The sequence below is a fragment of the Prunus dulcis genome, chromosome 6 (assembly GCF_902201215.1).
Source record: "Prunus dulcis chromosome 6, ALMONDv2, whole genome shotgun sequence".
Classification (NCBI taxonomy): Eukaryota; Viridiplantae; Streptophyta; class Magnoliopsida; order Rosales; family Rosaceae; genus Prunus; species Prunus dulcis.
Window position 1 is genome coordinate 24,734,464 of NC_047655.1, and position 25,690 is coordinate 24,760,153.

General features: G+C 37.9%; 6 protein-coding genes across 11 annotated transcripts; 1 reads left to right on the top strand and 5 right to left on the bottom strand.

The window, feature by feature from the left end:
- Positions 1 to 1,010: 1,010 nt before the first annotated feature.
- Positions 1,011 to 4,290, bottom strand: LOC117632985 (cell wall protein RBR3-like). The gene is made up of 5 exons (XM_034366640.1): positions 3,751 to 4,290; positions 3,524 to 3,641; positions 3,065 to 3,179; positions 1,833 to 2,777; positions 1,011 to 1,611 (listed from the first exon to the last, which is right to left on the bottom strand). Exons 1-5 carry the CDS (start codon positions 3,941 to 3,943, stop codon positions 1,351 to 1,353), a joined length of 1,632 nt encoding a protein of 543 aa, XP_034222531.1. The 5' UTR covers positions 3,944 to 4,290; the 3' UTR covers positions 1,011 to 1,350.
- Positions 4,291 to 6,630: 2,340 nt separating this feature from the next.
- On the bottom strand, positions 6,631 to 9,039 carry LOC117633036 (pentatricopeptide repeat-containing protein At3g54980, mitochondrial-like). Its single transcript, XM_034366707.1, has 2 exons — positions 6,911 to 9,039; positions 6,631 to 6,746 (listed from the first exon to the last, which is right to left on the bottom strand). Exon 1 carries the CDS (start codon positions 8,948 to 8,950, stop codon positions 6,962 to 6,964), a length of 1,989 nt encoding a protein of 662 aa, XP_034222598.1. The 5' UTR covers positions 8,951 to 9,039; the 3' UTR covers positions 6,631 to 6,746; positions 6,911 to 6,961.
- A 1,084-nt stretch (positions 9,040 to 10,123) lies between these two features.
- On the bottom strand, positions 10,124 to 14,803 carry LOC117632175 (protein yippee-like). Of its 4 annotated transcripts, none has more exons than XM_034365599.1 (6): positions 14,708 to 14,803; positions 12,467 to 12,601; positions 11,238 to 11,281; positions 10,674 to 10,782; positions 10,521 to 10,576; positions 10,124 to 10,448 (listed from the first exon to the last, which is right to left on the bottom strand). In XM_034365599.1, the coding sequence occupies exons 2-6, from the start codon at positions 12,560 to 12,562 to the stop codon at positions 10,364 to 10,366; spliced, it is 390 nt and encodes a 129-aa protein (XP_034221490.1). In that variant the 5' UTR covers positions 12,563 to 12,601; positions 14,708 to 14,803; the 3' UTR covers positions 10,124 to 10,363. The 4 variants fall into 4 exon arrangements, with proteins under 4 accessions (XP_034221490.1, XP_034221486.1, XP_034221488.1 ...); XM_034365595.1 differs by lacking the exon at positions 14,708 to 14,803 and adding an exon at positions 12,746 to 12,957; XM_034365597.1 differs by lacking the exon at positions 14,708 to 14,803 and adding an exon at positions 12,741 to 12,957.
- On the bottom strand, positions 13,694 to 15,958 carry LOC117632174 (mitochondrial inner membrane protease subunit 2). The gene is made up of 5 exons (XM_034365594.1): positions 15,623 to 15,958; positions 15,111 to 15,323; positions 14,959 to 15,031; positions 14,708 to 14,873; positions 13,694 to 14,123 (listed from the first exon to the last, which is right to left on the bottom strand). Exons 2-5 carry the CDS (start codon positions 15,271 to 15,273, stop codon positions 14,016 to 14,018), a joined length of 510 nt encoding a protein of 169 aa, XP_034221485.1. The 5' UTR covers positions 15,274 to 15,323; positions 15,623 to 15,958; the 3' UTR covers positions 13,694 to 14,015.
- Positions 15,959 to 17,102: 1,144 nt separating this feature from the next.
- On the bottom strand, positions 17,103 to 18,503 carry LOC117632172 (chlorophyll a-b binding protein CP29.1, chloroplastic). Its single transcript, XM_034365593.1, has 2 exons — positions 17,848 to 18,503; positions 17,103 to 17,653 (listed from the first exon to the last, which is right to left on the bottom strand). The coding sequence occupies exons 1-2, from the start codon at positions 18,343 to 18,345 to the stop codon at positions 17,291 to 17,293; spliced, it is 861 nt and encodes a 286-aa protein (XP_034221484.1). The 5' UTR covers positions 18,346 to 18,503; the 3' UTR covers positions 17,103 to 17,290.
- An 845-nt stretch (positions 18,504 to 19,348) lies between these two features.
- Positions 19,349 to 22,073, top strand: LOC117632775 (high mobility group B protein 1-like). Of its 3 annotated transcripts, none has more exons than XM_034366343.1 (8): positions 19,349 to 19,632; positions 20,082 to 20,166; positions 20,391 to 20,516; positions 20,610 to 20,667; positions 20,766 to 20,810; positions 21,057 to 21,137; positions 21,256 to 21,339; positions 21,687 to 22,050. In XM_034366343.1, exons 2-8 carry the CDS (start codon positions 20,099 to 20,101, stop codon positions 21,765 to 21,767), a joined length of 543 nt encoding a protein of 180 aa, XP_034222234.1. In that variant the 5' UTR covers positions 19,349 to 19,632; positions 20,082 to 20,098; the 3' UTR covers positions 21,768 to 22,050. The 3 variants fall into 3 exon arrangements, with proteins under 3 accessions (XP_034222234.1, XP_034222233.1, XP_034222235.1); XM_034366342.1 differs by having other exon boundaries at positions 19,359 to 19,632; positions 20,388 to 20,516; positions 21,687 to 22,073; XM_034366344.1 differs by having other exon boundaries at positions 19,359 to 19,632; positions 20,388 to 20,516; positions 21,256 to 21,306.
- The last annotated feature ends 3,617 nt before the right edge of the window (positions 22,074 to 25,690 follow it).

Sequence of the window (25,690 nt, forward strand, 5' to 3'; positions counted from 1 at the left end):
AGAAAAGTAATTCTTATATTTATATTATATGGCTAATCATTATTTTATTATTCTTTGCTGGGCTATGAATATTATATAATATAACACACAACCCATTTATTTTTATTTTAAAGATTAAATAGCTAATAGCAGACATAAACTTAGTCAAGTTAATTAGAACGAATGTGCTCTTCACTCTATCTGTACCTAACTTCCCACTTCGCATAAATAAAAAAGATTAATTGCCTAATCATTACTTGTTGGAAAATGAATTAATCTCCACATCTTAAAATGGAGATTAAGTTATTAATTCCATTATGAGTTTTATATACATAATGATTGACAGCCGTCTGCAAGTGTGAGCAAATTCTCAAAAGCATCAAAGTGATATTATTTATTCATAGATTTCAAAGAGAGATGTAACAATGTCATTCTTTCTAGGACCAGTGGTCTCTAAACTCTGTAGCAAAAAGAGAAAGTTGGAAGTTTGAATTTTGAAGCCAGGAAATTGGCTACTAAGATTTGAAGGTAAATCATTCTCTTACTTCGAAATTGTTTTCTTCATCCTACTTTTCCGATTCTTTACTTTATTAGAAAGTCGGTCCAAAGAGGAAGAATTACTAGAACATGAGAGAGAACAGTGACCGTTTACCAGTCGGTGAATAACAAGAAAATTAGGTTGACATTTGACAGGGACATCCATTTGTGTGGAACATAGTTAAACACCTGTTTAGATTGTCAAAGGTTTGTATTTTTGTTTGTATCTCCAGAATCCAAATTGATTTGCTATGTCTAGCATTCAATTGCTGAACCTCAAATAATATTATCTTCATTTTAAACACCTTGAACTTTTAATTTGTTATCTATTGTTGAGATGCATAAGCAACTCCACATAGCACGTCCTGTGTAATATGATAAAAATACGAAGAATGAAACCCAAAGTTGGGTAATCTTTGATCTTTTGAAGTTTCATTTACCCAAAGACTATCTAGAGATGCTATCAGACTGAATTCCATAGTGCGAGCAGCAAATTGTAAATGCTGAAGGAGGTCTTCAACTTTTCATTCATAAAAAAATCCAATACAAAATCATTGCTAATGAGAACCTAACTGATGACAGAGAATGTGGTTCATCAAAGGCGCCTGATATTTTGTTCGACTAGCATAGCAAGGATCTTCAGAATAAACATGCACTCACAAACTCTCTAACATTTACAGTATTATAGTGTGCCTTCTACCATCAGCTCCTTTCGGGGATGAGTTGTGGCTTAAATATAGTGCTAGGTAGGCCCCCATGTAAAATAATAATGATGGGAGAATGACAAGGATGGATGTGAAACCAATAATCCGGGGTCGATGGTCCTATGAGTGGTCACCTACCTTGGTGGCTTGCAGGGGAGGAGTTTCCTCCCTCACTTCCAAGATCAACATCTTCAATTTCACACCCCTCTAAACTAACAGGAATATTGCTGACACTTGGTTCGGAGCTGGCATTGCTGCATGTAGCAAGGGGAGAGTCCGTAGCACTAGTAGTTTTGCTTTTTGCTGGTCTCGTTCTGACGCTGTACACAGAGGAAGCCGGAACATTCGTCAAAACTGGCCGTAGATTACCTGTCATGCTTCGCCTTATATCCTGCATAAGCAAATTTCATAATTAAATTAAAAATTGCTTCGGAAGAACAAAGTTCTTTGGTTAAGGACACCAAGCATAGGCTGGATAATACTGAATGGATTGCAAGATCTGAACGCCAAACATTATGCATGTTATCCCATATATCATTATGGTCACTGAACAAGGTCTTAGCTATGCATTAAGTGAACAATGTGCACTTGAAGAAGGAAAGCGATGCATACCATGTGCCTCATAGCCATATCAAAGGACTTCTTTGAAAGGTTTCTTCCAAAGCCAGAGCTTTCAGAGGACAGAGACTTCCCAGCAGAATTGTTCTGAGTAGTGTGGTGGTCATTTTGCTTAGGTGGTGCCAGTTTCCTCGAGTTTACTACTCTCTCAACCATTTGTGTTCCAATAAGTACAGGGTTTACATCATCACTGTCATTGGAAGATGGTCTGCTTATGACTCGATGGGAGTTCCCATTAGCAGTGGCACTACCATATGAAGCCCGACCACTAGAAGGTGATGGCTGTCTTGGTTTTCCATTAGAATTACCAGCAATAACCGAAGATGACCTAAAACTTGGTGCTCCAGGCCGATCCCTAGAGGCTGAAGCCGGCCTTTGTGGCAGTGATGTTCTTAAATTTGGTGGAGCATCAAGTGAGAAACCAGGCATCTCAGATGATTTCACAGGCCTAGGTTTTACTGTTGGGGAACTTCCACGTGATGGCACGGGATTTTTTGAACTTGTGGGACGTGGCTTTGTTGCTGAAGAAGATCGACCAGAAGGAGCAGATAGGGTAGTTGCAATTGATGAACTTGGTCGATGGGTTGGTGTTGCTGATCTTGATGTTGACTTGGAAGCTGGTACAGAAGGTCTGGCAGTTGGTGTAGAAGAACGAGCAATGGACCTAGAAGGAGTTGAAGACCTCACTGTAGAAGCCATAGGCTTAACGGATGACAAGGTAGCTCGTGAATTTGGGGTGGAGGATCTTGAGGGCTTGGTTGATGAAGGTAATGAGGACCGTCCAGTTGGTGTTGCAGATCTACGAGGAGCAGCTGCTGGCCCTCCAGATGATGAGGGCCTTCTGTTACCAATACTGGAAGAATTCAGACCAGATGTCAATGTTGGATGCTTAGATGCTATATTGCCCCTTGAAGTAGGTTCTGGTTTGATGTTTGCTAGCTGCAGGCCAAGTTATTGACAACATGACAACATAAATTTGCAACTCATGACTTGATAAGTAGAACCAAAAATCCCAAAACAATTAATAGAACACCTGCAGTTCTAACTAGGCAGGCATAAAAGCGAGGGAAGATTCAAGTCATTAAAATGTTATGATTTTATGGATAGAAGATCATCATTTTAAGATCAATGAGTCGAATGTAGGAATGCTGCACATACATATTACAAAATTAAACCAGGCCTATAAATATTAAGAACTCAGGTTGGCTAGAGTTGAGAGTTCTCACCCTAGATTTCGGACCGGATACACGGTCATTAGGAACCTCAGTCTGACTGATCGCAGTTTTCAGTGCTTCCGAATCCAAGGATGGAAAAAGTGGGGTAGCAGGGGGAGTAAGAAGCCTGGATATTAGAAGAGATTACCAATTACGATACCACAAGTGAGATGACATTATCATTATTCCAGAATCCAGACCAAAGCATAGAGATTAGAGTGAGAAATAAAAGTCTACAAAATGAACAAGAAATCCTGCTCTATTCAGGCTTAATCAACTTTTCTTAAAAACAGTCCCTTAGAAACAGAACACCCCCTGATTTAGCAACCCATCTGTTACAAACAAGTTTTTTCATCAATTCTACAAGTTATTAGATGGTTCATCCTAATCAGACGGCCAAATTACTCAATCAGTTATAAACAAACATATCATCAATGCTTTAAGCTTTGACATGAACTTACTAATACTCACCAATCGTAATCAGATTTCTCATTCTCTGAATTCAAAAACTCATCCATTCGGCTCTTTCTCTGCGGCGCCACAGGTCCAACAATCCTAGAAACCTCTGAACCTCCACGGTTATCAGAATCTGCACAAAGTAAGCACAACCCATCATCAATATCAGCCCAAACAAGCAAAAAAAGTAACAAATACCGAAACTTTTGAAACTACCAATAAGAGCCCAAACGACGACGTACCAAGAGGCGCAGCAATAGCATCGAGCTCATCAGCGTTCTTGTTAGGACGGAGGAGAAAGTTGGTATTTTTTTCCTTGTCCTTCTCGCGCCTTCGCATCTCGAGAAACAAAGCGAGCTCTTCATCTCTGTCATTCACATTCACCACCTTCCCGAAGCTTCGTTCTCGTGCCCTCAACTCCACGCTCACTTCCATGGTCGTCTCTGTAGCTCAGTAACACAAAGATTGCAGGAGAGAGAGAGTAGCAGAAGAAGAGAGGAATTGAGGAGCTTGGGAGAGACAAGGTGAGTTCTTTTTAGCTGAAGTTCAGGTGCTGATTTTTGTATTATTTTGTGATTGCCTTGACAAGAATCACATAGCCAGTGAGTCGCCTTCTCTGTTTTGGAAGCATTCAGATTTTTGAAACAAAAACAAAGCATCAGGAAATTAATATTATAGTGGAATATTTATGAAGATGGTGTGGATGGGCTGAGATGTGGAGATAACCACGAGAGTGCCATTGCCTCTGATTTTGCGCGAGACGTGGCTTTCTCCTAATCATTTTTTTGGGATTTCATTTTAGTCGTCCTCATAAACTGTAGACATGTGAAGATAAAGCTGTATTACACGAATTCACGATGCATGTGAAATGTGAAGTTTCATGGGAAGTTCGATACTTGGAAAAGAAATTATGTTTAGGTTATTGAAATCTTAGATTTTCTTTAATAAAATTTTCGTGTTAGTTGAAGAAATTAATCGATCATCTACCGCATAATATGTTAAATTATTTAATATAATAATATTACTCTCATTTGCAATTGTTTCATGTCAACATTTCAACTACAACTTCAACAACCGTGCCTATGTTTTAGATTATCTTATAATTGATACCCTTTTGAATATTGATGATAAACAAGCATTAATTCAAGCTTCTCCCTATATTTGCGTTAATCATACACCATCTAAAGCCAATAAAAGATTGGAAACTTGCATAAAATACATATTACTTGCAAAGACAGAAATCTTATAGATAACATTTTCAATTCTTAAAATTCACACGCCATTTTCCACAAAGTAGCTTGGAAGAAGTACAAGCACAAGAAGCTCCAAAATTATTCAGAGATTAATTTGATTTGAAGTTGATGACGAAAACAAGAGGGGCAATCTCGTGATTAAGTGCTAAAACAGACCCATTTTACGAACGATATTTAAAGCGAGCGAGAAACATTCCCATTCGCCTTGGCACATGTTGGAAGCCTGGAGCGTCTCCTCGTCTCGAAAAGCCGAGGAATTAATTCAAACTTTGGCGTTCAAAAGATGCCCAGATTTAAACGTGGGCTGTTGGATTTCTCGAGATGATCTACTCATCATCGGACGGCTGTTGTTGGTCGGCGAATTTAAAATGGTCCTGCATGGCGTGGGCCTGCCTCGTCAATCGTGCGGTTTAAATTTTGGTATTTGCCTAAAAAATGCGGTCCGTGGGCCCCAATCAGATTGAGGATTGTTGTGATTGGCCAATAACCTATGGCCCAAACAAAGCCCAACCTGAAAAGGACCCATACCTTTTAATCCAGCTAAAATTTACTCCCAAAGTTTTTGTTTATTGTACTTTTTCCCCAAAAGTTTTCTGATTGTTTAATACTGCCTAATTGCCACTAAGGATTTGGTAAATGTTTTATTTTTAATGGGTTATTATACCCGTTAGATGGTAATGAAACCTCTCTTTTGTATTTCGATTATCGCTTGTATTATAAAAAAATAAAATAAAAATAAACTTTTTTTGTGAAATTGTAAAATTCGCTGATAAACATAGCAAATACAAGATACAAAGAGAAAGAACACAATCCCAAAAGAGGTTCTTGTAATGCAGAAAATCTAAAAAACATAAAAATCAACATTTTGGATGCGGTAGAAATACATGTTTGGATCGCTTATGGTATGTTGGGTGGAAGTTTGTGAGACGCAGGCCATGTGCCATGCTCCATGTTTGAGTCCCATGTTTCTGCCCTTCTTCCTCGAGTCAAGTCATCATGATGGCCCGAGCAATCAGTGCCACGCCAGCCAAAGAGATAATAAGACAAGGACGGTGACGGTTCTGAGAATATAAAGCATTTCTAGCTGCAGGAATAAGAACAATAATTGAGAGTGATAGACATCACTACCATAATTGCATTGTTTCTGTCCATTTTTCTTGCACCACAAAAATACCAGAGAGAGGGGTTTTTCGAATATGAATTGCTTCTGCTTGTATTGTTTTTGTTTGTTCTTCCAATTCACAGACAATAAAATTCCACACAAAATAAAAAAGATCAGCAACAAAACATTTTTTATTATAAGCAACTTTGGACTTTTATTAACTACAACGGGCAACAGTTACAGGAAGATGATTACAGATACAGATGATTAAAGCCAATCGGGCTCCTCTATTGACCAAAAAAAACAAAAAACAAAATGCTCACTATTTTGGAAACCTGCATGGATAGCCATCAACTTTGTCGCAAGAGCCAAACACTCAGTTGAATTTTTTTAAGGAGAGCGTCCATCAACTCGCCGTTGGAGAACCACTGCTCCAACATCTCTCAACCCCGAAGAGGCACTGCATCGGTGTTCAGTTTAATGACCCCGAAGGGTGGGGATTCTCCACTGGCAATGTGATCTGGATATGGGGGAGAGGGAGAATGGCAAGCATGAAAGCAGTCACCCTAAATATCCATGGCACACTGGAGAAGAATAGCAAGTTCACTGAGGATTCTGACCATGCAGAACATTGTTCCTTTCACCTCAAAAATACCAGCTGATGAATGGGAACTGACAAAGCTCCTCCTCAGACAAGAGACACCAAACCTGCCCCAATAAATCTATAACAATGCCACAACACCTTCGGAAAGGGCATCAGCAAAAGGTGTTATCTCCCATATGTCCAAACCATAGTGCATGCACTAACGCCTCAGAACTCACCTCACATCTGAATCTGAAGCATAAATTTGAATTCACCACCCTGTGCTTGAAAAGGGACATGCTGCACAATACAGAGATGCCTTATTGTAGGTTATGATTCTTATGACGAGAAAAAAAAAATTATGAGGTATGTTAAAGATAAAAGTCAAATCTGGCACATATTTTCCCAGGGAGATGTGAAAGACTTCCAACAATCAATCGTCCAGATGATAATACATTTCTCACCTGAGAAACAAAGGCAGGCCTGAAGCAAGTTGAAACAATAACCAAAAATATCTAGGCACATGAAGTTCCAACAAGAGCATTTGCTCCTTCAAACTTTCCGTTTACAAGAATATCATAAGTAATGTCATCAGGTACAAGGCCTCTGTCAAGCATCTCATCATGCAACCTAAAAGCCTCTTGCAAATTCCCCTCCTTGAAGTTCCCAGCAATCAAAGTACTATAAATATGAACACTAGGAGTCATACTCCTCTTATTCATGTCTTCCAAGATCTTGCGTGCATTCTCTAGTTGTCCTTTGTTACAAAGGCCATTTATCAGAACTGTATATGTCTTGACATCAGGTACAATTTTCTTCTGAAGCATCTCTGAGTAGAGATCTGTTGCAACTTGTAACTCACCCCTTTTTAGCAAGCCATCGATTAGGGTAGTGTATGCTTTCAAATCACAGGGAATACCTTCACTTATCATCTTCTTGTGCAAGTCAAGAGCCGCTTCCATGTTATTTAAATTCTGGAAGCCCCAAATCATGCTACTGTAAACAGCTGTACTTGGAGATAAACCAACTTCAAGGAGTTCTGAGAAAAGTTTACGGGCAGTTCCCATGTCTCGCCTTTTGCAAAACCCATCAATGAGGGCACAATATGCAGTAACATCCAATTTAATACCCTTCTTTTTCATATCATTCCACATTTGCAAAGCAAGATCAATTTGATTGCTTTTGCAAAACCCATTAACAAAGCTGGTGTAAGTGACAACATTTGGAGAGACTCCACCTTCACACATTTCTCTATATAGAGCCAGTGCAGAATTCATGGCACCCTCCTTGATAAACCCATCTATAATATTATTGTAACTCATACATCCAGGAACGAAACCCCTCTCAACAATTTTATTTAGCCTATCACTTGCCTCAGATGTACAACCAGCTTTGCACAAGCCATCAATGACAATGTTAACTGTGAATTCTGTGGGGGTTATCTTTGCAGCCACCATATCGTTAAAGACATCTAGGGCACGCTTTATATCACCTTTCCTGAAATAGCCCTTTATCAAAATAGAATAAGTGAAAACATTAGGTTTCAAACCTCTTTCAAGCAACTCCAAAAATACATTGTGTGCACGCTCCATATTCCCTATTCTGCAATAGCCATGTATCATGCTGTTGTAGGATACTAGATTAGGTACCACACCGTTATACACCATCTTATCCCATAAACTACAAGCTTCACTTACTTTACCTTCCCCACAAAGCCATGATAAGATATTATTATACAAAAAAACATTAGCAACGCTACACTCAACTGCCTCATCAAACAACTTACACGCATCTTCCAGTGACCGATATTTCAAAAATCCACGTACCAAATTATTTACAATGAAGACATCAGGCAAAATATCCATGTTTTTCATCTGGACGTAAAGCTCATAAGCCTTTTCCATATTCCCATTATGACAGCAGTATTCTATAAGAACTGCATACATAACCTTCTTTGGACTAAGTCCATCCTCTATAATTATATTGAACAAATCCAAAGCACTCTCCAAATTCCCTTGCACACAATAACCCTTCATTAAGCTTGTTGCAACAACCAAATTAATTGAGTTCCCACAACTGACCATTTCATCCTTAATCCTTAGGGCTTCAACCATATTCCCTTGCTTCACACAAGCCTTGATAACGCTAGTAAACGTACCCACGGAAGGAACCCACCCCATTTCTCTCATTTCCTTCAACAATTCCAGAGCCAAACGTAAATTGGGTTTGCTACAAACAGCCTGAATAGCAACACCATGGGATGCTGCATCAAGTTCTATCCCTCTTGCCCTCGCCTCTCTAAAGTACTCCTCTGCCTTATTTGGTTGCCCCTCTTTCAAGCAAGCATGCATCATCACACGCAGAGTGGCACGATCAACTCCCATTCCTCTCAAAACCATTTTATCATACAACTCCCGTGCATTCACAATCATTTTTCTCCTAACCAATTCTACTAAAAGAATATTCATACACGTAACACAAGGATACAACTCAAGCTCTATCATTCTATCAAAGCAATCAATCGCATATTTGATTCGATTGGCTCTAACATAACTGTTCAATAAGTAGCTAAAAACCCGAGATTCTAATTCAAAATCAAACCTTTTAGCGCAGTCTACCAAGCGGTCGAAAAATACTTGCTGAGAAGGGCCTGAATCACCGGAAGCGTACTGGTTAAGCAAGATTTGGGCACGCACATGAGTCTCTTCAAAGCCAGTCAAAATGTGAAGCAACACACAAAACGCATCGACACCTTTAAGAAAGCCTCGCTCTTTTTCAGCCCATATGAAGTGCTTCAGTGCCGAATTTGGTTCACTCCTATGGCTTAGAAGAGTGCTTATCACCTTGGTTTGTGTTAGTTCCGAGTCTCGTCCAAATAGGTTTTCGTGAAATTCAATTTTTGAAGTGGCTTTCTCAGGAAAATCAAATTTTGAAGTGACTGACTCGGAAGAATTGGTACTCGGATTGGGATTCTCCGATAATGATGATTCTAAATGGGGCTTAGGAAATTGGGTTTGTGAAGAGAGGAATTTAGGGTTTAAGAAGGAGAGGCGACGTATTGAAGGAAGTGGCGAGGAATTGAGCGAAGATTTCATTTTTGGGTTTCTGCAGAACAAGAAAAGAGCAAAACCAGAATGAAGGTGCGTTGGTTTGGTAGCGAGACGGACGAAGTGAAAGTGAGGAGGTTGATGACGACAGAAGCTGTGGCGCGAGTGCTTGAATTAGCTAGTTTTCATATACTGGGGGCCCCCAGCTAATAGCTATATAAATGGAGATATTCAAAATTCCGATTTTCAATTTTCAGTATTTACTACTAATCTCAATTTGTTGACCCCTTATTTTGTTCACGAAATTCATTTTATCCAGCAAATGATTTTATGTAACAGTGTGTTGGTCAAGCAAATTTGATGAAATAATTTAAAGTAATTCTAAAATTATCTACTTCTAAGTAATTCATTCAACACGAAATATTTTTAATCATTTCTGTTGAATAAATGTAATTCGAAATGAACTTTTAACTCAAGTGACATGAGATAAAAATGATACATTTAAAAACACAAGAACATCTTCAGCAATCCTAGAAAACTTGATTTCATATCTAAGCATATAATGTTGTCTATGCCAAAGGGCTCCATCTCAAGAGTCAATGGAAGATAGCAGCCAAGAACCATAGCAAATTGGAAGTACACAACATTTTCTTTCTTTTCAAGAAGTTGATGAGCAACTTTATTGCTCTTCAAAAATGACCATGTTCTTAAACAATTTGCATAAGATGACAATAGAAAGAACCTAGGATCTTAGATTACATCATCGATTAAGAAACAATTTAACCCAAATGTGAAGACTCAATAAAGAAACACGTGATAGCAAAGAATATACATTTTAACTAAGTGCAATTTCCTGAATGTTTTGATCAATCAAGCATCATCAGCATCGCTTCCACCAATCTGAGCTTCCAAAGCTATCGAGTAGTTGCTTCCATCAGGACCCAGAATCTTGAATCTGCTCAGCAACAAAAGAAAATTCACTCCAAAAATTTTAATGCAGCGACCAAAGACATTAGTTTGGTTTTACCTCTCAAGGATAAATTTCCCTTCCTTGTACTTCTGGCTTTTCTCCTGTGCAGCCTCCTAAAATTGATAGCCAAAAAAACAGTTCCATACAGCGATCGTATTGATGAAAGTACTGCAAATATCAAAAAACATAGTTTTGAGGAAAAGATCTTACGTATCTCCACCCCACCATTGAGCCACATGAAACACAAAATATGTCAGCAACAGTATGTAATCCAGTAATCATGATCCGCTCTTCTTTCTCTCCGAGTGTGACATTAACACTGCCATACATTGAGGAAATTAAAAGGTCAATTCAGCATTCACATGTGCAAGCTGCATTTGATGTGAGTTATGCACACTTGGTAGGATTCAAGTGAATGAAAATGCATTTGAAATAAACCACATCACCCATCACATAGCCAGGAAGTTATTTAGTGAAAACTGGGAGAACAATATTCATAAGATGAATTCGTACACTGTAACTGTATTCTTTTTTTTTCCCCCCTTTTTCATCCTCAAAAGTTAAGCTTTCAAAATTCATCAATGGGAATGTATTCTCTAGCCTACATCAGACCATGTTTCAATTGCAGATACAACTCATTCCATTAGCTTGGTGGACCAAGAAGCAGCATGTGCACATAGCATGATTAAGAGTTTTGGGGCAAGTGAGACCAATATAAACTCACATGCCCGTGACCTTATGAGTACACACACAAGCATGCAAGCTTACACTTACACGTTATGAAAAAGATAAGCCTTTCCATGTCTGCAGTGAAACAACTGGAACAAAACAAAATCAGAGGGTTAGAATGTTGCTAATCATTCCCGATATCAAACATAGACATAAAAGAAAAGGAGAACAATGTTTACAAGCATCAAGCAAGAAGTGGAAAAATATCATTTGAAAAGTCATGACAGGACAAGAGAAAAGTCCTGGGGCCTCCACATAATCAGGACACGTAAATATAGCTTTCTACAATAAGTTTCAGATTGCGATATTATATCTTTTATAGAGATATTCAAGCGTTATTACAGTTAAACAGACTAAGAGACACTGAAGTGGGGAAATCAATATTTAAAGAGCTAGCAAACTGAACCGCTTTAGTCTCCATATGATCAAAGTTCAAACCAACAATAATGCAAATAACTGGGACAACATTTTGGTCTAGAGTTAGATCCTTAGAGAACAGAGACACCACATCCTATCTCACCCTCCAGCCGGAATTAACAATTAACCCAGCAAAATAACCCAGCAAAAGTGCAGAATAGATTTCTTGGACCTGAATTTAGCAGGAATTAGAGATCCTGAATTCTTCTCCCCAGCAAGTAATCCCACCATCATGTTTCTAGATAGGCATAGTTTTAACCTAGAGCATCATCATAATAGTTTTACTGATAAAGATTCTAAATCTGGAGCATTTTTCAAATCCAGTCATCAAACATATAGGCCATTTCACATGCAGCAAATGTTGATTGTGACGAGCAATAAACCTAATTTGGAAAAGAAGCCCTGCAAAAAAAATATGAGAAGAAACCTAGAAACAACCCAATGTTTGAGTTTCCCAACCTCAAGTAGTTTGAACATACCCATCACTATGTGTTATGGTATAACAAAACAACCACAAAATCTGAATTCCCATTTGACCGCAATGAGACAAGATGTATATCCAGGTTATCCCAAAACAATACTTCCTCAATATCTTATGGGCAGAGCCCCTTAAGTTGCTTCCTTTTCATTGACAGACTTATCAGTTACTGGGACTTAGCATAATAAACCCACACAAACTAAATTCTTTGAATGCCATACCACCAATAAATTTCACATAAAAAAATTGCCACACAATTTTACATATCATATCATAACAATGCATCATAGAGTTCATGAATGTATAGGCGGACTACATGTGCAATAAACACTAAAACTGAAAGAAAATAATTTGAATTATGGGGCAGATGATTTCAGACCTTAGAGAGTATGTGATCAGCAAGAGCAAGATGGGTTTTGCAGTGCTTGCAGCTGTAGATGTTTCCTTCAAGACTGATCGCAAACAGCCTTCCCATGTCGTCACACTACACCTCTAGCTTTCTTAATTTCTTTTCCTAGAAAAACACCAAGATCGGCAACCATATTAGAGAAATGAGCATACCAAACAAAACCCAGAAATCATATTAAACAGAAATTTGAGAATTTCGAAATTATTTTAAACTTGAAAAATGAAAAACGCAAAAAGGGACATGCTTTACAATGCAGACGTATAATTTTATGATATGAAGAAGAGCAGAACGATGACGCCTATTGGGTTTTATCTGATCTTCACCAGCAGTTACAGAGGGAGCAGAATAGCAACGAAACCTTCCATTGAGTTAATGAGTTGGGACGAGGGTCAGACCGCTTTAAACAGAGAAAGTCCTTTCCGAGTACAACTGCAAACTGCAACAGAGGCACCTTTTTTTTTTCTTTTTTTTTTTTTAAATTTCAATTTCAATTTTCTTCTTCTTTTTCTTTTGTGTCTTTATTGCGACCTCCATAATTTTTTACTTTCATTAATGTAGAGAAGTTTGAATTTTGATCAACTTTGCACTAGTTTAGAAATTTTACAAAAGAAAAAGTACCTTTATTTGGGGAAAAAAAAAAGATAATAAAAACACTCTCCTGGCTTAGTTGTTTGGTAACGCTTGTCGTCGATGGAGTAAAAACACATTGCAAAAGAGGGATTGGAGCTTCTTCTTTTTTTATTTTTTATTTTTATTTTATGCAAACTTCTAGCTGTAAAAGCGAAGAGACAGTGCGAAGAATAACCCAAGGTTCAATTGAGTATATTCCAAGAGATGACTCATTTCTTTTTAGCTATAGACATGCCATGAGTGGACATGAGACTAATTCCAAGAAGGTGCCAAAGGACAATAAACGTTTCACATTACTGACTAGACCAAGCAAAGAAACCCATTTCGAGAGGAGAGGCTCCCTGCCATTAAGAAGACATCTCTATTGACTCACATTTTCATATGTCTGGGAAGCCTTATCTTCTTTTTTTTCTTCCCTGATTTCATGTAAGCCATTAAACAGCCGGGGATTGTTTGTTATACATCCAATCCAACTAGCCATGGCAACTTTTTTTGTTCTCTTCTCTCTTTCCATTGGCCAAAGGCAAGTGACAGAAAAAATAGCTCATAGTGAATTGTGTGCGTCTCTTGAATCACAAAGTACATTCTTGTTAGTTTCATGATCAATAGGCAAAGGTTCAGCACATAAAAATAACTAAAATTTAAAACCATAATAGGGCTAAAACAAAGAAACTTGATTATCCTGGACCTCTGTTGCTAGTTATATGAGATAATGAACTGATGAATGCACCTCTAGGAGAGTCAGATGTTGCAAGATCCATCATTTGATTTTCCTTGACAAACAAAATCCAATCAGAAGGTGCTGCCATGACATTGGTAAAAAATATAAGGAGTCTACAAAGAAGTATGTTTTCCCTTTGAAAAAATGGGATTCGCAAGTGATGTCCAACTATGAAGAAGAAATTGTGTCTTGGGGTGTTCTTTTCTCAACAGCACCAATTCTCTGAGGAGGCCACGCAATGTGGGTAACCCTTCCTTGAACTAGACCTAGAGGAATCTGCCAACAAACAGCTTGTCTAACTTAGCCAAAGTGTCGGAAATATAGAAGACAGCCTAAGTTAGCCACATTTGCAATATGATCTGATGCATTTAACCAAGTCACCAGCACAAGCTGCGTGCTTACTATCAAATACGTAAAGTTAAGAATGTTCAAAAGAAACTTCTGAAAGAAAAGCCCAGAGTACTTCAAACATTACTTAGATTCTACAGATGTTTCCAAATGACAACAAAAGCAGCTAGCACAAGCTCGAGTTGCCAACTTTTGTTCAAAATGACAACTTTTGTGCCATTGCCAAACTAATTATCTATATAGCATTTGAATTTTATCATGTACAAATAATCTCATTTTGGAGCCAGAAGTTAAAGTAATAGAAAAAAGATTTACTTCCTACTCCACATTATAAATTTTCTGAATATTATATACACAAACAGAGTTATTTGACATAAACTAAGAAAATTCAAATACCTAGTAGTTAGTGTATGGTTCCACATCCTCGGCGACACAATCAATAATGATGACCATAATGATAAGTTATGCTATCATTAAACTACTTGTTGCTAGTGCACAAAAGGGAAACTTACTGGACCAAACGATCTTGAATCCAAGCTAGAAGATGAGTTGTCTCCCTCAACCCAACAATGTCCTTCTGGAATTTTCAGCACATCATAGGAATGACGAGTTCCAATCCACTCACCAGGTAATGCAGTTATTCTCTTTATGTGCCTCTCCTTGTGATTGCTTGGGGAACTGCAAAGGTTCCAACAAGCCTAATTGCTTCTTATAATTCACCAGGCATAAATGGTATTCGATCTGCATTGGGGGCAAAAATTACCTGAAAACAACCACGTCACCATGTGAAAACTTGTAGTTTTGAAGACACCGTTTCTCCACCAAAACATAGTCATCTGCAACCACACCACTAAATAAGCACCATCACAATGCACAGAACAACAATTTGTTTGAGATATCTCTTAATATACAAACCAATTGCCAAGCCCATTAAAGTAGTTCCAGGATTTAACGTAGGTGACATAGAGGAACCGCGCACCGGAGCAACACCCACAAATCGATCTGAAACATAGACACCTATGACCCCACATGTGAAAAACTTGTTGGCAAAACTCCACAACGCACTTCGAGTTCCCATGTCCGAGTTTTTCAGCAAATAATCACATTTCAGTAGCAAAATGGAACCATCTGTAACAACTACCATCAATTTCACTATACAAAAAAGAGACAGTTCATAGATTCTGCTAAAAATGACAAACAAAAAGGCAGAAGCAGAGGTTTTTGACAGCACATCTAACAATTATGGCGCATAAAGCAAACTGCAACTTTCTAAGTATGTGATATAGAGTGAATGTGCAATGCCGACAAACGTCAAAAAGATTTAGACAAGCAAATACGCTGCCCAATCTCTCAGAGACAAACAATCAAACACCTTGTAGACTCGATGGACGACAGAGAAAGAAGGTTACTATTGGAGTAGAGTTTACCAGGTAAAGTTTTAGATTAGCTGTCGAAGAAGGCTCCTTCGCCGGCGGGAACCTTGTCAATGGAGATAAAGCGGGAGGCGGAGATAGGGTGCCGTCGTTGGCCCTCGTGATCTGGGGAGGTGGAGAAGCAAGTATCGAATCGAATATATGTCGGCTTTTGAGCTATACCTGACAAACTTTTTGCTCAAGGAATTTGAATTTGCCGATTTTGGGCTGTCAAAGTTCCAAAAGTGGTAATTGGAAGCCCAATTCACACATCCAAGTTTCAACAACCGAAGAGATGTTTTTGTAGTTTGGGTGTTTTTTTTTAAATGGTTTTAAATTAATTTTTTTGGTAACACCCAAACTACAGCTACTTTCATGATTTTTTTAATTGGTTTTAAATGATTTTAACAAATTTTTTAAAATTGGACCCTATATTTAGGTTTCATTTTCAATCAGATTCCCAAAGTTTAGTTGCGTTTTCAATAATTTCTGTGGGCGCTCAACTAATATTTTTGTCAAACTACTTGATAAACCATTTAAATTTTCCTTGATTATAAGTTCAGTCTAACTACATGAATTTGATTGAAAAAACAATAAAAATTCCTTAAAATAATATTTTTTTAAAACTAATATGCACGCTAAAATGAATTATTAGTAAACAGAAACCAAATGTATACATATAAAAGGAAAAAAAAAAAAAAAAAAAAACCTTATAAAGTGTAAATTCATGGAATTGAAATTTCGTGGCTTTCCGATAATTACCTCACACCTTTTTCCTTTTTTCGAGAGAAATAATGACTCCATACCTAAAGAGAGTACGATATCCTCAGCTCAAAAAAGTTAAAACTATTCAGACTTAATGGAAAACAAAATATCCAAACCATATGGATATTGGTCAATTTATTTGTATCTTATGTTACCATGTTTTCCCATAATTATATAGTGCATATATTTTTTTTTGGGGCCACCAAATACAATAATTGGAATGTTGCCCCGTGTTTCATCTCTTTCAAAAGCGACCTTAATGTTTTCCCATAATCATTATTTCATTCTCCCTCATCACCTAAGGCTAATAGCATTCACAATTATGCTATCTATTTCTTAGCTAAAATTTAGTTAAAAATATAAGAAAGTTATTTTAGGAATTCTCTAAAATATTTCAACTCCAACCATACTCCCTAATTTAGAGAGTTGTAAATGCTATAACTCTTTTTTGATTGGTCCATCTCTATTAAAAAAATAAAATAAAAAATAGTTAGCATTAAATAAAGATTTGAAATACTTATTAAATAAAATAGCATTAAATTATAAGGAGCCACTAGGAGTCCTTTCTCTCTCCTCATATTTAGGAGCTTCTGGAGGACTCCCTATTTTAGGAGATAGATAGGGAGCATAGTTGGAGTTGCATTTTTATAAGTCTTCCTTAAAATTTGTCTAAGAAGGTGGTTTAGGGAGCCAATTATGAATGCTCTAAGCTACCCCCAACAACTTTAACTCGAGATAAATTATTTCACATTCGAGCAAGCAGGAAAAGCTCACATGCATATAGTAATCTTTTGATGACATAACAACCTTTACAACATTAAGCAGTACAAATCATGATTATGCTAAGTAATTAACGTACACAATTTTGAATTCTACAAATTCAAAACCCAACGTGATATGCACGTAGAAAATAGGTGCTCAAGAAGAGGTGAAGGCGTCAATAATGGTAGTGTGGAGCGGGTCACTCAAATGGGTAGCCCAGTTGTTAAGTGGACCCTTTCCAGTGACAGCAGCCTGCACAGCAAACCCAAGAAACCCGATCATGGCGAGACGGGCGTGCTTGATTTCAGCCAATTGAAGAGTAGCCTTCTTTTCCGGGTCGGAAGCCAGGCCCAACGGGTCAAAGAACTTGCCACCCGGGTACAGCCTCTTTTCCGGGTCGAGCTCAGCGTTCCTCTGGAACTCGATGTACCCGATCACTAAAACCTCGATCCAGATCAATGTGGTTATAGAAAACGGCAGTGGCTGCCCCAAGTAAGATGACCCTTCGATAAGCTCCACCTGTACAAATACGTCAACATAATTAACGGGACTGTGATTTTAGGCCACTACCAATACGATTTTAGGCCAAAAAAGGAAAAAGAAAAATGTGCACTTGGACCGACAGAAATTATGAACAATTCCCACCAAAAAAACCTATGAACACGTAGTCTTAAACTGCGGGTTTGAACTTGAACTTTTAAAATAAATCGTACCTTCCCTGCGTCTTGCCATGTGATCCCAGTGACCGACTCAACGGTGAGAGCACCGAGGGTGGCGAGCATGGCCCAGCGGCCATGGATGAGCTCGCACTCGCGAAACCTCTGCAACCCAAACACTTCATTGTATGGCTGAAACGGCGTCGACTGGACGTCCGCGGTTTCGGTTCGGGTCCCGATAACATCACCCGCCAAGTTCTTGGCCAGGTTCTGGTCCAGCCCGTCGTAGTCGTACTGGAGATACTCCGCGGGTTTGCCCAACCCGAACGGGTCGAACCCGTAGTCGCCAACCAAGCTCCCATCCAGCCATTCCGGGGCCTTGGCTCCCGGGTACCAAAGTGGGCGGTCAGTAGAGAAAGTGGACTTCGCGGCCTTCTTGGGTTTCTTGGTCCCGAATCCGAACCGGGCCTGGACCCGACCCGAGTTTGAGTACACGTCCGGAAATCGTGTTCCGATGAATGAGGATGTAGCGGCGGCACCTGCGGTGGTGGCCATGGCTCTGGGCTAACGTGCACCGGGGGTGGAGGGTTCGAGGTCGAGATTGCAATGTGCGTTTAAGTGGTGTGGATGAATTTGATTGGATTTTTATTCGGGGAGGGAAGTGAAGTATTTTTATCGGGCTCGAATGGATTATCCGCGGTGCAGATTTGTGGACGTTGGATTGGGAAGAGGATCCATCTGACGGCTGTGAGGGTCTCGGCCTTATCTTTGCCTTATCCTGATGGCGGTGTTTGTGGGGCCTCGGAAATTGGATCATTGTGGCACTTCTTGTGGTTGAGGTTGCAAATACCATTAAAAAAAATCTAATTGGGTTTTCTTGTGGTTGGCTTGGCACTTCCTCAGTTCATTTCTTATATTTCCAGCGAATAGTACTATAGTGGGGGTCCAAAATCTAAATCACGTATACGGTATACCAGATATAAAAAAATGTCCCTTGCTTATTTAGGTGAGATGGGTTTTCCTAATAGACTGGCATGTTTACTATTAAAAGAATTATTTGAAATCCTTCATCTCTTCCATTTACTAACACATATGATTGTAATTTAATTTATGAAAAAACATGAATTATTTTGTTGCACATTCTTTACTTTCCCGATTCATGCCTTCCTCGACTCCAAATTTCCAAATAAAACTTGTCATAACTGCAACGAAGAACTTGGACTGTTTTGATGTTAACTGGGCTACTTGTTGGTAACAGCTAGTTCAGGCCCAAGAGTTGGGCTTTTGGTTATAACTAGGGCCGGGAATTAGCCCGGCATCTGATCCTAGAAGACTCGAGTCAACTCAAACTCACGAACTCCTCCAGCTGGAACATGACAAGGCTTGCTAAACCCACACGTGTCGGCTAGCGAGTCGTTCCACAAGATATATACCTTGTCGTTGCCTGTATGGGATAACTTGGCGGCAGCCATCGGTATACTATGCATCGCGGCACTGCCCCACTCCCAAAATTAAAAACTTCCCGTTGATTTTGTCGTGTTAAAATTTCAAAAGCAAGAGGAAAAAATTATTTAAATTCCTGGTTCTAGAACCTTGGAAACCGGGTGTAGCCGGTAAAAGCAAATTCTCGCCGCTGACTCGTGCGGCGGTAAACTATTACAAGTATACCGGCTGGTCCGGTCACTTTTATCAAGTTCCCAGTTCTCTCTGGTTCTACTAAATTTTCCTCTGTTTTTCTATTTCTCTCGCAGCTTTGGTTTTCTCTATCTTTTGATTCTCTTTCTCTCATCGGTTTTTGGTATTTTTCGTGGTGGAATTGCCGGCCGATTCCGTCTCTTAAAGGTAACGCTCTTTTCTAGATCTGTTTTTCTTTTTTATAACTTCTGTTTGGCTGCTGAGAAAATTGAGGAAACTAAGAGAAGGTATAAAAATAGTTTTTATTTTTATTTTTTCTTTCAATCATAAACTATTAGTGGTGGTGAAGTTTGGCTAATTAAGTTGCACATAGGAATAGTTTGCTTTTTCCTTTTTGAATATTCTAGTTTATTTTTTGTGTGGAGGTGGTGGTGGTGGTGGGAAAGGGGTTTTGAGGGGTGTTTAATAACAATAAATAATATAATTATAATTGTAATTATTAATAATTATTATGATTAAATTTCCTGCTATATGTGTGCGGGCGTTGACTTGTATGATTGGAATATTTGGTTCTTGCCCTGATTGCTTGAGCTAAGATTAGATGACATGTCCTGTGTAAGATTGGAAACATGATTTGAATTGCTAATCTTGTGCAGACACTGATCTTGTAACAATGAGGGCTGCCAAAGGTAAGGGGGCAGCGAAGATCTCCAAGGAAGCTCTAAAGCCTGTGGATGATGGGTTAGTTAGCTTTTTATGTTTCAATTGCATACAATTCTTGCATTTATGTTGTTTGCAATGATTCTCTAAAGAGTTTGTCCTGCAAAAGTTCTCTCTTTTAAGGTGTTAGTTTCATGGCCATTGTTGTGGTCACTTGTTCTACTGATGCTACATACTCAATGGTGTAATACATGTCTGCATTTGTATGATAGTGATGTATTGTATATCTCTATTATTTTCAGAAGGGTTGGGAAGCGGAAGGCTGCTGCCGCAGATGACAAGAGTAGCAAACGAAAGGCCAGGAAGGAGAAAAGGGCCAAGAAAGACCCCAACAAACCTAAGAGGCCGCCTAGTGCCTTTTTCGTGTTCCTGTTTGTATCTGCTTCTCAATACTTTACTTAGTGAGAACAACCAATTGTTGTATCGTGAAGATTTATCTGAATCATGATACTTTTATGTCACAGTGAGGAGTTCAGGAAGGAGTTCAAGAAAGAGAACCCTAATGTGAAGGGTGTAGCAGCTGTAAGTAATCGATGGCTTCTCCTTATGTAAATGGATGTAGGATCCTTGTCCTATATGATGAAAAGAATTAACTTGTTAATTGTCTTCTGCATCTGAAGGTTGGAAAAGCTGGAGGAGACAAGTGGAAATCCCTGTCTGATGCAGTATGTATTCTATATTAATTGTTTTTTTGTTTGCATTGTGGAACTGTTTTCCACTTTGGGAATGATTCATTTGATATGCCTTCAACAAGTTCATTCATTTGTGGATACTACTTCTGTATTTTTGCTTTCTTTTTAAAAAGACATACATGGTTTATGTTAGTCAAAATCGAGTTTTAATATCTACTTGATTCTTGTGAAGTTTGTACCCTGTATTGCTTACCTGTATTTCTCACCATTGTTGGAAAGGAAAAAGCTCCATATGAAGCCAAGGCTGCAAAAAGGAAGGCTGAGTATGAAAAGCAGATGAAAGCCTACAACAAAAAGCAGGTGGGTGTACACATGCGTGTCTAGAGGCTAGCGGGCCTTCTAATTAGAAGAAGTATTTGGTGTTGGCTTGATACATTTTTTGATTGCTATTAATTTTTCACCTTTGTTTTATTCACAGGAGAGTGGGGCAGATGATGGTGATGAAGAGTCGGAGAGGTCAAGATCTGAGGTAAATGATGAAGAGGACGAGGCTAGTGGGGAGGTAGTCCCTTTCTATGTTCACTCTAAATGGCATTGACTAGAACGTAATCAATAGATGCTTCTGTCTTTGTAGAAACCTGATGAAGTGTCAAAATAAGTAGGAAGTATTTTGAAAAATAAATAAATAAATAAAGTAAAAGAAGAGTAAGAAGTATCAAGAGCATATTCTAGACATGATTTTGTGGTCAGTTACCACAGTTCCAACCATGAGCTAAGCGTAATTTAGGAACTGAGTTGTGATGTAGAATGCAGTGATTGTGGTTTGTATTTGTATGTATCATTCCTAGTTCATTCTAACTTTTCTATCGCTAGTTATGATGCAAGCATGCATATCTTGTTTCTTCATAGGAGGGGCAGCCCCCGGAAGAGGAGGAAGAAGAGGAGGTGGAGGATGAGGAAGAAGAGGAGGATGATGAAGATGATGATTGACACTTTGTACTCCTTTACATGGACACAGTGGTAAATGGCACTTGGAGGAATCTAGATTTTGAATGTTATATTAGCTCAGCAGGTTGTATGTTATGACCAGCAAAAAAAGAAAGCTCAGGTTAGCATGTGGTGTTTGTTTTGAAACAGGAAACAATTGTTTTGTACTGCTGTGCCTATTGATGTAATTACCTGTGTAATCAGCCAGAGCTTTCCTCTATTAGCTAATCGTACGTAATCTTCAGTTTGTGGATTAGCGCATTTAACTAGCTGCTATTGCTAATTTGACCCCGTCCCATTTGAGAATCATTGACAAAATGGTCATGTTACAGAATACTAAAGTGATACTTGCCTCCAGATTTTGTGTAAGGAATCAGACTTGATCGCATTTCAGTTTTAAGGCAAATGCAACGCATAAATGCATAAAATAACTCGGTAATTGGTATTTTCTGGCTTCTATTTTTCAGTTTACCTGTTTCTGCTTGGTTTTATCAACTAATTTATCAATACACACGCCCAGGCCTAGGCAGTGGTTTTGGAAAGTAACAGCACACATTCGAACCAATCCAAATGAGAGGCCAAGCCAAACGCACGGATCAACTCATCTTGTTATACGGCGTTATTGATACCATATGAAAAAAGAAAAAGAAAGAAACCTCAGGTAGCATGTGGTGTTTGTTCTGCAACAGGAAATCTTTCCAAATAGATCCTCATGAAGTTTTTTTTTTTTAAAAAAAATTTGAAGTTGAATATTTCAATTCTTCTAAAGTCTTCTGGCTGGTTTTTGCTACATATCTTTTGCTCCTGATGATTTATATTGAACTTCAGTATAAACCGAGTAACAATTGTACGTTATAGAGCGTTTGCGCACAGGATTTGTTTGCGTTTCATCGATGATTTACAAATATTCCAAATTTATTTTGCTCCAGTTAACATATTTGGCCATTTGAAAATAATGTACGTGTACATATGATGATTACATAAGAGAGATATGGATCAAAAATTGGCCAATATTCAACTACTAATCCCAATTTTTTAAGAACTCTAAACCCACATGGCTAATTTTGAACCCTAATATGAAATGGGGAGAGTTGGGTTGATGAAATTGCCTCTTGCACCGTCAAAGAAATTGACAGGAATACTAACTTGTCCTTAAATTGTTATAAATATGAAACTACAATGGCAAAATTGAAGGAATTGAAATTACATAATCAAAAGTGATTGAAGTGCCAAACTATATGGATCAAAAGTGACTTTTGGGCTTGAGAGAATCATTGACAAAATGATCATGCTATAGAATGGTAAGTTGATACTCATCAGACGGGCGAAACTACCATAAAGGCAACAGTGGGAGTGAAGTTTTTGGGATAAAAAAAAACTTACACACACACATATATATTGACCTATTAAAGTCTAAAAAATCCAATTTTTTATGAATGTAGTTGCATTGCAGCAATAAAATTACACATTACAGACAGGTACATTTTCATTATGTTGTTGGGCATATTTTCATTTTGATAATATGTGAGTTTTTTCTTTTCTTTTTTGATGCGGTGATAATATGTGGTTTTTGATTGCATTTATTATGTATTTCTTTTAAGTTAAATCTTATTGAAAATTGCAAGGGGCTTGTAGTTTAAATATTTAAGACCGTATATTCTTATCCGAGGTTCAATTTTCCCTTCCCCCAATACTGTTTGTATCCAAAAAAAAAATTTAGAGATATTTAGTCATATACCCATTCTTAGCATTAAAACTATAAATAAACCATACACCATTTAATTTCTATAAACAAACCCAAAAAATGACAACTGACCCTATTGAATTTAATTTTGATTATTAAATTACTTTGATACCCTATTAAGTGTTTTGAGCTTTTTTAATGACGTTTTTGGGTTGGATTTGTTTTAAGAAATTCATGGCAATTTTGCAATTTAAAAGAAGTTAAAAAGCATTTTTGTGATGTTGTAAATGGGCTTTGGATGTGTTTCCAAATTCCATTTCATGTAGGTTTTTTTTATAATTTGGGCTCCTATATTGAGTATAATAGTGAATTTCCTTTTCTTATTTTTATATATTGGAAATTAGTCAATTAAACTATGAATTAGAATTACTTATATGATTTAATGTATACTTTCATTTCTAAAAACACCACAATTTCTGGAAGAAATTTTTTTCCTTGGTGTAGTTGATCATCACATAACAGGGGACGTAACAGACAGGGCATGAAGGTTGTACAAGGCACCATTTCTGGAGGCAAAGCCGGTGAAAGTAAATGCGCTTGCATTTACAAGGCACCTTTGTGGCTTCATCACCGACCTTCAACTCTTCCAAGCAGATATGGCACTCTTGGACCAGGTCATGACTCATGAGAGATGATCACTCTTGGCATGCCATCCACGGACTTCGACGCCTGATATTCATCAACAACTGGAGCACATCGTGGCACCATCCGCCTCCGCCAGCTACGCGATGTCGACCGTGTGGCAGATTCTGTATTTCTTGCATCATGATGATGGCTTTCCGTCCGTTGTGGGAACGATTGCATGGTCAAGCAATGCATGATTTGACGATTGCTCGCTTGCTTTTCTTTGTTGCTTTGAGTTGAACTTGAGAGAGACGAAATTATATGGAGGCTAGGATGATATATATGGGGGGAAGGGAGGGCTTGATTTTTTGGGTTTAACCGCATTGCTTGTTGCTTCCTCGTCAAGTATTCCGAATTCAGTAAGGGCAAGGCAAACAGACCATTTGGTTTCCATAAAAATGAGGAAAAACCACCGATTTCGTTCGGATTAACATTAATCCGCACAAGTATATCACCCGGACAATATGCATAATCCACACCCAATCCAAAGCAGTGAAAGGGCCCAAGCCCAATTCTAGAATCATAGAGAAAAAGGGTTTGAGAAATACAAGAAATAAAGCAGGAGATGAAATTTGAAGGTCAAGAGTCCACTGTCCAGATTTCAATTACAACATGACAAAGAAAAGTTCACTAAACTTCTTTCTATATATATATAAAGGCTTATTATCACAAAACGTCCCTAAAGTTTACGAAACTATCAGATTGCATCCTTAATGTTTTTTTTTGTCATTCGTGGTCCTCAAAGTTAGCATGTATGATCACAAATGGTCCCTGCTGTTAGGTTCCGTCAAAAACTCCGTTAGTTTGCTGACGTGGCATATATGTATATCACAAAACATCCTTAAGGTTCACACACCTATCACAAATGGTCCTTACAAAATTTTTTTAATTTAAAATTCATAAAATTTTTGTTTTCTTTTTAAAATTTATGAATTATAATTATTTTAAAATATATATTAAATTTTAAATATATGTGACACTATATTATTGTAGATGTGGGCTCCATATATATGCCACATCAACAAACTAATGAAGTTTTTAAAAAATAATTTAAAATTCATAAAATTTAAAAATGAAAAAAAAAACTAAAGGTTTAGGGTTCATAAATGGTCCTCAAGATTAAAATCCTTCTATAAATTGTTTTTTCATTTATAAATAATTTTAAAAAGAAAACCAAAATTTTATGAATTTTAAATTTTTAAAAAAAAAATTCATAAGGACCATTTGTGATAAGTGTGTAAACCTCAGGGATGTTTTGTGATATATATGTATGCCACGATAGCAAACTAACAGAGTTTTTGACAGACCCTAACGTTAGGGACCATTTGTGATTGCACATACTAACTTTGAGGACCATAAGTGACACAAAAAAACATTAAGGATGCAATCTGATAGTTTCACAAACCTCAGGGATGTTTTGTGATAATAAGCCTATATATAAATACAATCAGAGGTTTTTTTTTTTTTTTTTTTAGTACAAAGATAGTCTAAACTACAGGAAGGGGAGATTCTCATACACACATAACCAATATACCATGAGGGTTCGAACCTAAGACCT